Source organism: Protobothrops mucrosquamatus, unplaced genomic scaffold, assembly GCF_001527695.2.
Source record: "Protobothrops mucrosquamatus isolate PMUCROS unplaced genomic scaffold, P.Mucros_1.0 scaffold995, whole genome shotgun sequence".
Taxonomy (NCBI): domain Eukaryota; kingdom Metazoa; phylum Chordata; class Lepidosauria; order Squamata; family Viperidae; genus Protobothrops; species Protobothrops mucrosquamatus.
Window position 1 is genome coordinate 348,651 of NW_015387233.1, and position 13,265 is coordinate 361,915.

General features: G+C 37.0%; 1 protein-coding gene across 3 annotated transcripts in view; it reads right to left on the bottom strand.

Moving 5' to 3' along the window:
• LIMS1 (LIM zinc finger domain containing 1) overlaps positions 1 to 13,265 on the bottom strand; it is a 45,904-nt gene that overhangs the window by 23,171 nt on the left and 9,468 nt on the right. For 2 of the 3 annotated variants that reach the window (XM_015819826.1, XM_015819825.1), the window contains exons 1-3: positions 8,408 to 8,690; positions 5,631 to 5,790; positions 1,967 to 2,033 (exon numbers count right to left, since the gene is read on the bottom strand). In XM_015819826.1, coding sequence (XP_015675312.1) covers positions 1,967 to 2,033; positions 5,631 to 5,790; positions 8,408 to 8,586 — 406 coding nt within the window. In that variant the 5' untranslated portion in view covers positions 8,587 to 8,690. Of the gene's footprint in view, positions 1 to 1,966; positions 2,034 to 5,630; positions 5,791 to 8,407; positions 8,691 to 13,265 lie in introns of those variants that run through there. The other variant, XM_015819827.1, reaches the window with a different exon arrangement.

Below are 13,265 nucleotides of genomic sequence, written 5' to 3' on the forward strand. Positions count from 1 at the left end.
GCCGATGGGCCCGGGCCGGAGGATCTAAGGTCCCTGGAGATCGAGCAGAGCTCTGAGGATCGGAGCACCCACAAGCTTGTAAGTAGCGTGTGCGTGCTCCCAAAACCCGATATGGTCCTCTGCTCCCGCCATACCTGCCCCTCCCACTAACCGTACCTATCACACCACCCTCCGCCAGCCCCCCAGTCTCCTCCCTTACGGCGGCGGAGGCCTAAAACCCAGCTGAAGGCCTAGGACTGGGGCAACGGCGCCGTGCCCATAGAGAGGGCTCTGAGTGCCGCCTCTGGCACCCATGCCATAGGTTCGCCACCACTGATATAGCCTATGGCAGATTTCTTTTTTAAAAAACTTATGTTTGTTAAAAATTTCATCAGTTTTTATTATTTATTATTTGAATTTATGTAGCCACCCATCTCATATACATGACTTCACTTTTTTCTTATTTTTTACATGTTGAAAGAAACTTTTTTGTTATTTTTGACTTTGGTCGCAAGCCTTAGTTCATTATGAACCTTAGCTTTCCTCACTTCATCTTTGCAGGCTTGGGCTATTTGCTGATATTCTGACTTTCCACTTTCCACTTTCTATACTTGTCCTTTTTATCTTTCTATTTATCAGAGAGTTCTTTATGCAGCCATGCTGGTTTCTTTTGAGAGCTGTTATTTTTCTTCTTTGGTGGTATTGGGCTTTTATAATCTCACTTTTCAAAATTTCCCAAGCTTCTTGAGTTGTTTTCCCCTTGAGGATTCTCATCCATGGAATCCTTCCTAAGCCCTCTCTAAGTTTACTGAAATTAGCTCTCTTGAAGTCCAAGACTCTAGTTTGACTGTGTTCTATTGCTTGTGCTTTCATAATGTTGAATTCCAATATTGCATGATCACTTCCTCCCAAGGTTCCTGTGGCTTCAACACCTTCTATCATTTCATGAGAATTAGATCCAAAATGGCTAATCCCCTAGTTCCCTTCTCTACTTTTTGGGAGACAAAGCTGTCTTTCACTTGGTGCAGAGTTTGTCTCCCAGTTGATGTCAGGGTAGTTAAAGTCCCCCATTATTATTGTGATGAGCTTCCTACATACCTTAGTTAGCTGACTAGCAAAAAGTTCCTCTATTTCCTCTGTTTGGTTGGGTAGCCTATAGTATACACCTATGGCAATGTCATTTTTTCTCCCTTTTATATTGACCCAAATGCATTCAAGACAGTTTTCATCATTGTTGTGCTCTATTTCTATAGAGATGTAGTTATTACTTATATAGAGAGCAACTCCACCTCCTCTTTTATTTAGTCTGTTTCTTTTAAATAATTTAAATCCCTCTAGCTGTGTGTTCCATTTGTGGGTTTCATCCCACCATGTTTCCGTAATGGCAACAATATCATATCTGCCCTCATTAACCTGAATTTCTAGTTCACCTTGTTTGCTGTTCATTGGTGTATAGACATTTGAGTCCTTTATGACTGACCCTGTGTTTACTTTCTACTTAACCTGTGTGGTGCCTGAGTTCCCCTATTGTCTTACCACCTGTTTGGTTAGTGCACTTTGTGTGGCACTTGCTATTAAAAGCTTGATTTTGCTTGACAGCAAGGTTGATATTCTTGTCCACACACACGTCTATGTTTTATTACAGAACAAATGTTTTTATGTCAAGTGATTCTGAGTCTGGAAAAGTGTTTAATATGACTGTTCTTGGATGAATACAATGGGGCAGGCATATGGTCATATTCTGAGAAGAGCCCTTCCCAACCAATGTCTTCATATATTTTAGATTCTAATTCCATTTGCAGATCCAGGGTGGAATTACCGAGGCTGAAGTGTAATTCCTGACAACAACAGGAAACCTTTTTAATAGACGTATGCCTTGTTTTTTTTATAACTATTCAGCTTTCTTTTTAAAACAATGTATACTTTATCTCTCTCTTCTTATAAAAGGCTATTAGACCTTTATAAAATATATTTTTCAGAAACTCACCACATTGATGGCAGCAAGGGGCAAAAAGCATCTGAAAGTCATGTTCACAGTACTTCCTTCCTTCAAACTGAAAACAGACAAATAGGCCAGGCTATCAGAAGAGGTAAGTATGTTTTCACATTTACCATAGCTATAGCCTTTGACTTGCTAGGGTTTCTAATAAGAGAAATTCCAATATGATTTTATATTTGAGCAAGCTACACTTATATAGTATGCATGATAACGTAAGTAAAGAATGACTGATGCTTTTGATGAAATGATCTACATCCGGGCACAAATCAAGAGCTATTCTTATCATGGACATCTGTTTTAATGTTCAATGCAGGAAACATATTTTGTTAGCCATATATTTCTTCTATCCTTTACATTTCCTGAAAGGCAGCCCCGGGCAAGGTTTTGGAAAGATGGAAATGTTCATGTCAGGTCTTTTTTTGCCCCAGAGAACGTCACCTTCTTTCCAAATTATGTGAAAAAATACCAGAATAAACAGAGTTATTTTGAAGTAGGTGTGAAATAAATAAGGCATTCCTATGACAATATTATATCAGACAGCCTGATATTATGGATAGTCCTAATACGTACTGTATGTATGTATTTGTTTGTTGTTTGTTTCTATCCCACTATTACTCCAGGAGCTCTGCTTCTCGGGACTTAAATCTGTTCAATGGCAATTGCTCCTATTTAATTCTATATAGAGGCATTAATTGGATAATTGCAAAGAATATTTTCAGATTAATGAATTAAGAATGACTACTCAACTAGAGAGTTCTGCTGAAGTTTACCACCACAAACCCGAGCAATTCAGTGCATGTTTATTAACAAGCATGAAAATGTACAGTGAATTTACCAGGCATAGAGCAGCAGTTTAAAGCTTGAGAGACATTTAACCAAACTAAACATCTTAAATATAGGAAAAATTTAGTGGGAGAACTAGAACTCAGTCTCCTGGTTTCTGGGCCATCACCTTAACCACAATACCAAAGAACTGTCAAAACAAAACCACAGTTAAATTGGTGGGCATGTATAGTTGAATTTGATTCTTAGCTTTTCTTTTTACAAAAAATGTTTGTCTGAAGTTCAGTTATCTAAATAGTTTATGATTCTTTTTTGGTGAGTAACTATCCCAGAGCATACTGGTATAGTATTCAGATGTAAGATTTAATCAAAATGGCCTATAAGACAAGTGCTCTTACTTACAAGTACTTTACAAGGGCACATGTCCAAGGAATAATGAGTTCTAGTCCCGCCTCACAGGTTTGTTTTTGTGGGGAGAATAGGAGGAGAAAAGAGTATTAGATATGTTCGCTGTTTTGAATTATTTATAAAAATAATAAAGGCAGAATAAAAACAAATTTAAAAAATGCAATGTGTAAGGAAGCAGAAGGATAAAGTACTTCATGCGTTACTATAGCATTAAATGGTAAGACTATTTTGCAGGAATTAAAAAAGGACTGTATAGTTCAAATACTATATGCTAATTTGGATGAATATAAGCATGTTTTCTAAGGAGTTTCTAAGCAGACTCATTATGCCTGATTTCCTGGAAATGTCTACTTCATTTTATCGATTTCTAAAAATATTAAAGGACTATTATAAATACCTATTTTTGCAATGAAGTTTGTTTGAGATTGACGCATGTCCAGGCTCTCAATACTACAGATTCCTAAGGAAAAATTGTATCTCAAGTTGCTATAAAAGAGATGCATATCTAGGTACTCCCTCAACTAACACAATAAAACAAATCTTGTTAGGATTGTATTATAGGTCTTTCAAATGGAATACTCAATTGTAAGGTATTAGAGCTATCAATGCATAAAGTGTTGTAATTAGTAGTAGTAGTAGTAGTAGTAGTGGTGGTAGTAATAATAATAATAATAATAATAATAATAATAATAATAATAATAATAATAATAATAATAATAATAATAATAATAATATACATTCTTAGTTTGGGCCAAAAGAAAGGAAACCATTAAATATGGTTCAACATCCTTGAAGGTGAGATCTTTCTGTATACTATGGGCAAATCCTCTGGGAAAATGCCAGAGAAAACTATCCAGCCTTTGGAAGAGATTGCAAACTCTGGACTAAACCAAGGAATTCTTTCTGGGTCAGGGAATTCATTGGTTAAACCAAAACCAAACCATCCTTTTTTTGTAGCCTGCTTAAAATTTCATATTATGAACAACAGTGCTGCTCCATTGTCATGGCAGAAATATTATACAGCCTATGTAATTTAAAACTGGCTTTAATCTGTCTCAGCTGGTTGGGTACAATCATTTTGTACTAGTTCAGGAAACAGCACCTCTTCTTTAGGAAGCTATCCTGACCAAGGTAAGCAGAAATATTTTGACAGTAACAAACCATTGCAAAATTTTCCATCAGGGCTATATTTTAATTCCTGTCATCTCTATGATTCACCGTGTCTTATAACAATCAGTAGCTTGTAGAAAGCATCTGAATATGTTTTCAGGTTGTAGCACAATACCCCAAATGACTCTTTTTAAAAATTAATTGAAGATGAGTTCCAGACAAGGTGAAAAACAAGAAATGCTGCAATCCTTTTGAAAACTGAATCTCTCTTTAAAAAATATTACATGGTTAGCATTTGTAGATAGCTAATACCGGTAGTATTTTTACTTTAATCCTCTATTCTAGATTGTAATTTTCTTATGTATCAGGGCTATTATAAATATCTCTAACAAGTGTAGCTGACCTACCATTCATTAAATTTCATGATAATGATAAATGTGAGAGGCATAATTTTTTCTGAGTGGTATAATTCCTTGAACTTCCTTGCTTGTATGGTACTAACTTAGATTCCCTTTCTTTGTCACTCCAGATTTCTTGGCACCAAGATTTAAGCTATGAGAAAATTACTATTAGTTATTCATTTGTGCATTGCTGCACTGTATGTCCTTTAAACAAAAGCTATACGTGACCAATTTTGTAAGTGATAACTGATGATATGAATGAAGTGCTAAGGTTAATCAAGGAAACCATAATTAAAATCCATGTTCATTCATGACCCTCACAAGAAGACCCCAACCCAGATTTAGCTTATTTTACAATATTGTTGTAGAGTTGAAATGAAAGAGAAGGAGTAATTTTAAGCTGTTGAAGGAAGTTGTTAAATATTTATTTATTTATAAAAATGTACATGGCTGCCCAACTCACTCTTGGTAACTCCAGAAAGCTTACAAAGATAAAACCTCAGTACAAAAACTGTGATAATTTAACACATGGTAAATGAATACATAGTATTTTCTTAATGCAGTCTTTCTGAACATCAGTTGCTAGCGGTATTAAGGCTGGAAAATTTTAAAATCACAGCTATCACAGTCAATGGTGATACTATTGAAAGAATAAATAGATTTACATTATCTTGGAATTCCAGCAGTCATGAGCCCAGCACTCCAAAAGAGAAGCAAGATGGTGAAGGTTGACCTTATGTGAGGCTAGCAACTGGTTTCCAGAATGCATTATCAGATAATAAATTTGAGGTTTCTTATATAAGATGTTCCAGAGGACACTGTGGTTGCAAAGCAAGCTAGATCACTGAACTCTACCTGATTTCAATAGTGTCATCTTCTATATTTGAAACAAACTATTGGAACAAGGAGTAACTTCTAAAGGCAGAAGCAACCAGTCAAAAGAAACTGACCTCATAAAAAAGTCCCTCGGGGAATTGCTGGAAGCACTGGGCACACACAAAGCACTGTTCGTGGTACAGCTCCCCATTGCTGTTCACAATCTTTTCTGCAGGTGCAAAGCCTCCTCGGCAGCGTTCACACATGGCATTGGCCAGAGCATTGGCCATGTTGCTGTAACAAAAGAGAACTGCATGAGAACCTAACTCGGATGATCATGTGTTTGCAACAATAGGCTTTTTCAGCTTTGCAAAAAACAAGGCAAGTCTTTTCTATGGATTTTATTAAGAAAGGTAATCATCTGTAAAATGCTGGGCCTACCCTAAAGCCAGTGGGGAAACCCCCTTTTCAATTAGCATTGGCTCCTTACTGAGAAACCAGAAGTTGGTAGCAAAGGCAGACCAAGCAGCTGAAGGAGAGAAGGAGTCAAAGGGAAGCTTTGTTCTCATAGAAATCCTTGCTATGTACGGGAAAGAAACCTGGAGATGTCAAAGGTAACCTGGAAGGATGTTCTCTCCTGCTCTTCCTTCCCTGCTGGAATTGTCTTAAGGCATGGCCCTGTTTTAAAGAATCACTGAACTGCAGTAGCAATAGCACTTATATACCACTTCACAGTATTTTGCAGCCCTCTCTAAGTGGTTTACAGAGTCAGCATATTGCCCCAACAATCTGGGTCCTCATTTTATGGACCAAAAGATGTGTACGGCTTAGAGCAGTGGTGGCGAACCTATGCCACGGGTGCTAGAGGCGGCACTCAGAGCCCTCTCTGTGGGCACATGCGCCGTCGCCCCAGTCCTAGGCCTTCAGCTGGGTTTTATAAAACCTTTTCGCTTTAGGTCTCCACCGCCATGTGCAAAAAAAAAAAAGGTTCAATCAATCAATCAATTTTAACTTCTTGCGGGGAAAAAAAAGATCTCGCAAAGTTGGAATTAATTGATTGAACAGTCTGCTGTTACCACCGCAGCCACGCCCACCCAATGGGCCACACCCACCCGGCACCCGACGATGCATAAGTGGGTTTTGGGTGGCAATTTGGGCACTCGGTCTCTAAAACGTTCGCCATCACTGGCTTAGAGATTTCACATTTCTTTCCCTCTGTTTTTTTCCCTCAGTGGCATGGGGTAATCACAGAAGGGTACACAATGATTATGGTCGTTTTCAGAAGTTGGAAAGTGGATGAAAGCAGTAGTTGTCCTGATATTTTTTAACTGAGCAATTATTTAACATTATAGATTGTACTGGAACCTATCAAAGTTTTGATTTAAACATGCTATGTATGATAAAACAGTATTGCGATTATACTCTGTCCAAATAATGCATCAGTGTTTGAGCTGTTTGCTGTGTGACACAAATCTAGCTCATACTTTTCCTCAGAGTATAAGATGCAGGAACAAATTAGAAAATCATATGCACAGGTATTTTGTTAGCATATCCAATTGGTATGTATCCTTTGTCCATATTTTGTAGCTTTCTCCAACGTATTTTTATGAATTAAAGAAATCCAAATTCTGACATCTCAGTGTATGTAGCACATTTCATAAGCTTGGTCAACTAATTAAACTATAGGAAAACTGTCACACATGAAATAATTTGAAATTCCCTTGAATCTACGCAATGTAATTATCTGATCTAAAACGTTAAAAATTTGTTTAAGTAGCTTTTGATTGGGCCAAAAAGCTATCTAAATTTTTCCACATTCCTATGTGATGACTGTACAAGTTATTCTTAACATTTTAGAAGAATACTCAAGTCAGTTTCCACTCACTGCAAATACAAATAAATAATTTGGGAAGTACCAAGCATTCTAATGTTATCTTAACATAGATTAGAATCCACAGTAAAACACTCTGATTCTAACTACAGAACAACCCACCATGCTTGCAACGGAGGATCTATACTAAAAACAGTTTGTAATCTAAGAAACTGCAAGTCTCACATTCAGCATTAAGTGAAGTACACTGGATAGTAACCACAGTATTACCATGCAGGATTGAGACAGCTGAAGAATAGTTTATTTTCAGATACCACTGAATTTTGCCAGCATTTCCAAAACAATCCCTCTATAATACTCATGAAGTGGAATGCACGTCAGCAGCTTCCTACCATTTTTGCAAGGTAAAATTCTTTCAAAGTAAACTTCGACTGCAATATTATTGTGAAAGTCTGAAAAATGTAGCTTATGCTATTAGAGCATGATACAGGTTTTTTTCCCCAGAGATAATGTTCACTTTGATCAATGGAATTTATATTCTGCTAAAAATAGCCTGGATTACAATTTAAAACAACAATTCTATATATACTTCCCTGGAAATAGTCCAACATTTCAAAGTAGCTATGTATAGGATTTTTCTGCCTGGATTCAATATGATACATATTTACTAGGAAATGAGCCACATGAACATATATTTTTTCTTTGTGTAAAGGATTAGGATGCACAGCTATTTCTACACTAGTTAGTCCAAATAAGGAATTTTCAATGGAATTTAGAAAAAATATTTTCATTGCAGACAAGTATTTCATACTATATAAGAAATAGACTATTGCCACTTCATATTTGTAGACTGTAATATACCCAAAGAGAATATCAGGAGTCCACTAAAGGATGTTAGTTTTGGAACCAGAAACAAATACACATATTACATAATACAGTACATGCAATATCCAGATTAATACACAGTAACCTTGTTACTGGGTCATGGTATAATCACTCAGCCATATGATCATCAACGTCAATATGCTTGAAGAAATTAGATTAGCCCAGGTCCCAAATCAACTGAAAAGGCAAACTTACAATTTTGCATAGAAGTCACATATTTCTTTATATACTTTTATGTCACTATGCCTGCGCTGCAACTTTGACACAGCTCTTTCGCCCTCTTTCGCATAGTTATCATGGGCAGTTTGAGGAATGTTGGATATTTCTTCATTCTCTGGAATTGCACAGGACTCTCCTCGGCTTTGGAATTCCATTCTTAATTTGCAACTGTTTGAAAAACAACTGGAGCAGAAAGCTCTGAAGAAACCACTGAAGATAGGAATAAGCGGGACTTGACTAAGAACTGGATCAAGCTGTGTGCAGTTTGAAGAGCTTCAAGTTAAAAGCTCAGCTACAGAACAGTTTGAATGTCACTGTGAGGTTACGGATGTCAGAGGAACCAAGCAGCAAATTCCATTGGAAGGTAGTAAGAGCAACTTATACGGAACAGATGATCTTTTCTACTTACTGCTATTAGCAAGAGTTTGACTAAGGCAATGCTATTAGAGAAAATGTAAGCCTAGGCATGCTAGTTGTCACTGACTGTTTAATGTGGAAAAACTTACTCCAGTATGCTGGCATGCCTTTGTATTTATATCAGGACTGTTAACGCCTTTGCTTTTAGTTTAGAAGGAAATACTGCATTAGGAAAACACATTCAGGAAAATGGGCTTTACCCTTTGAAAATTCTCCATCTCCCATTGACTAGAGAACATGAATCTAAGGTTCAGTAGTCTGCATCTTTTCTGTTTTAACATCTTAGCAACATTGGGCAGTTAGGATGTATGATCATAGTATCTCCACAGGATGTCTTTTTTATATGAAAGATGCACTTTCATGACATTAACAATAAGTACAATACTATGGCACTTTTCCTAAGAAACTCTTTTGCACGTCAGAAGATTTTAAAAACCCACCATCAGCAATACCACTACCCATCATACAATCATCCTAAAATAATCCAGTGAGTTTCTGTCTTAATAAACTTTTAGATGAGGCTTGAAGCAGACATTTCCTATTGATGATATCTTTTAACAAAGGTCATTGAATTTCTATAGGAATGGTTCTTGTTTATTGTAATGTATTTGTAGCAAGATACTTGAGTTGGGAATGCTTCAACAGGAATAGCATGTTTTTGGAAGGAATTTTTTATAGCAGACTTAACTCCAGGCATGAATATCTCAGATTATACGGAAACTCATAAAAAGATACCGGTGGTAGCACCAAGTACAAAGGAAGTACAGATAGAAGAATTGAGTAAAAAGGAATACCAAGGATGTGAAAAAATAGGTTAAGGAGTATGATTATGAGTGTGTGAAACCAGAATGCCCAAATATTACCTCATTGTTTTACTAGCAAAGCCTGAGCATTATATATATGCTCGATTTTACACACCACTTATTGTAGGACTTGAAATTTTATGAATACAGGTAGTCTTCAAGTTACAATTGGGACTGGAATTTCCATTGCAAAACGATGCAGTCAAAAAGTGCAACTACAGTCCTGGTTGCTGTTGTAATCCCATGGTTGTTAGGCGACACAACTTTCTGCCAGCTTCTAACAACCAGGTCAGTGGAGAAGCCAACAGGAAGTTGCCAAGTCCTAGGCGGCTTGCAAGCAGGTTGGCAGGCAGATAAGTGGCTGCTGCCAGGTGGAGGAGGGCACGAAGGAGACACTGGGAAGGGCTGCAAGGGGCATGAAGGTGTGTGTGGGGGGTGTAAAGATATGAGGAAGATGCAGCAAGGCTCAGGGAGGGTGCTTGGGTGGGGGAGACGTATCTTAGTGGTTTTCAACCTTCTTTGCCAGCAAAGTATCAGTATGCAGATGATACTCAGCTTTATAGTTCCACCCCTGATGATCCAAGTGATGCTGGGGTTGCCTTCTTTGCCAGCAAGAAGGCAACCCCAGCATCACTTGGATCATCAGGGGTGGAACTATAAAGCTGAGTATCATCTGCATACTGATGATACCTCAACCCATGGTGATGGATGATCTCACCCAGTGGCTTCATGTAGATTTTAAAAAGGAGTGGAGAGAGTATCGAGCCCTATGGCACACGACAAGATAGCAGCTGGGGACAGGACCTCTCACTCCCTAGTAACACCATTTGGGACTGGCCTTGGAAAAAGGAGCTGAACCTGCAGAAGATTGTGCTGCCCAGTCCCAGCCCCTGTAGCTGCCCCAAAGGATACCATGATTGATTGTATCGACAGTATTGAAGTCCGCTTAGAGATCAAGGAGAGTGAGGATGGTTGCACCACCCCCATCCTGCTATCATCAAAGATCCTCAACAAGAACGTCCAATGCCATTTCTGTCCCATAATCCTGACTGAAAGGGGTCCAGATAATCTCGATTTCATGATGGACCCTATAAAGCTGCCAGGCCACCACCTTTTCCACAACCTTCCCTAAAAAGTTATTCCCTCGTCCTTCCTTCACCTCCACTGCTGTTAAAAGATTTCAAATTTCAGCCTCAGTTCCAAAGCAGCCAATTTTCATTCTCCTGTTGGGCCTTACTGCCAGCTGATTGGGTACAGGAGTCAGAGGAAGGTGGAAAATATGTCAAGGATATACTCATGATGATCACATGACCTCAGCCAATCGTGGCAACACAGCAGCACAATGATACTGAAGCAGCCACAACCTTGCCAAGTTTCAGTTCCATGGGAGTAATAGGACCCAGATTTTGTGATCATTCTATAGGTTAGCCTTGGTTTAAAAACTGTTGTCCTATGATGTACTTTTTGCCCAATTGAAGGTTACAAACAATCAAACAGTTTTAATAGTATATAGATTGCCTTATATTTTTGGTCCAAGACATCTCCGTGTTCTGAATTCTCCCTAAAGGCAATTTGCCTTAAAAACTCCCATTTTTAACCAAATAGCCTCAGAATAAGGTTTCTCTCCTTCAGTGCTGATCTGTTTCTTGAATGAACATGTCTTTTTCTTAAGAAAAAGAACTTGCAGCTCCTAGGTAGATTTTAAGTAGCATAGTTCACATTATGTACAGTTTAACCATAAATTGACTTTTCTTCTTGAATTTGAGTAATATTTGCTAGTTAGCTATCCTTTAATGCAGTGCTTCCCAAACCTGGATGATTACCCCAAATTGGGTAACAATGGTTTTCCTTTGGGTATTGACACATGAATCCATTACCCAATCACAGCAGGACATTTAAATTAATTTAAAGTGTTTTACCTACATTGGGTAAACAGGACTTTCTGTCAAAGCACTTTTGGGGAATGAAAGAAAGCTTAATAAGTACTGATTTAATGGGTGCAAATTTGGATACATTGGTATGAAAATATGTTGAATAAGCATTATGCCCTTTCAGCATTGCAATTATCCATCAATGCATCTTAACACTTTTTAAACTGAAGGTAGCATGAAAACATTTGGAAGAGCTTGTGGGAGCAATGAAATTTAGAGATTTCACTGTTATTTCTTAACAGTAAAGCTTTTTAAAACTATGGCTTACGTATGCATTTTTTTTTACAGAGCTGTATAATGGTACACACATCCCTTACCATTAAAGGATAAAATATTTAAGAATATGGCAATCATGCAACTAAGGCCTCAGCCGTTATTAGTCACCTACTTGTGCGTGTCTCTTTTCAGCATTTCAGGCAGACAGAGGAGAACAAATAACAAAAGAAGACAACTTCCTTTGGTTTAAAAAATGAAAGATGTTCATCACTATCAATATTTTCCACAAGCAACTAGGGAAATGATTTATACTACATGGCCCACATTTTAAAACTTGCAGCTAGAATTGGACAGTTTCTCAAATTCATGCTGTGAACCTTTCTTAGAATGAGTAAGTTTAATTCAGGGAGATTTTCTATTAAATAGCTATGTTTGGAAACTGTATGTTGTAGTAATCATGGACTGTAGTTCAAATTCCTAAACTTGACATAAAATCGGCTTAAACTTCATATTGAGCTGATTTATACCTAATGCTATACTGTAGGCTAATGTGATGTATTTGTTTTCAACTTATAGGATGCTTAGCTATAAGGTGGGTTGCTTGTTTTCAGCTTGTGACCTCTGAAATTATGATGTAACATTATGTATGAAACTGGTCACATAATTAAAAATCCAGATTTAATACTATATGTGAACTCAGCCTTAGAATTCTTTCAAGAATAAATCAAAACAATCCCAAGATCCCTTTAAATACTACAGGAAAAAATGAGAAGTACACTATAGTGTATACTTTTCTATTTCAGTCCTTGTGTATATTTAGCTTTTTACATTATTCTATTACAATTTTGCTTAGGAATCAATGCACAAGACAAGGCACATGACACAGGGAATTTGACAGAACCCATTTCAATTCACTAATTTAATTCATTCAGTTCACTGAGCTGCAATTTAAAGTTTCATGCTACAGTGAAAGTTGAATACACAGAAGTATTTCTTTTAATCAGAAGCGTTTAAAATATTAAGCTGCATTTCTATCACGACACAATTACTATAAAATGTTTTGAAAAATTACCTTAAAACAAGAAACTTCTAATATTAAGACAATGAATGAACTGAACAGTTCATTTAGTATTATAATTAAAACCTTGATTAATCTAAGTGAAGCTTGCCACGAAAAACTTCTCATATGTCTGTCATGTTCCTTATAAGGTTGGAGTAAATGTCAACACCAGACTTTCTGGCTCGATACTACATTCTTATTATAGTAACGACTCTATTGGAGATACCACACTGAAGATTGACCTTCATCAAAAATGGAAAGGGCAATATTGATTGTTCTGCTAAACAGAATGTGAGAACTCTTAGAATTCTCTTTGTAAGCAAGTTACTATATATATATATATATATATATATATATATATATATATATATATATATATATATATATATATATATATATATATATAT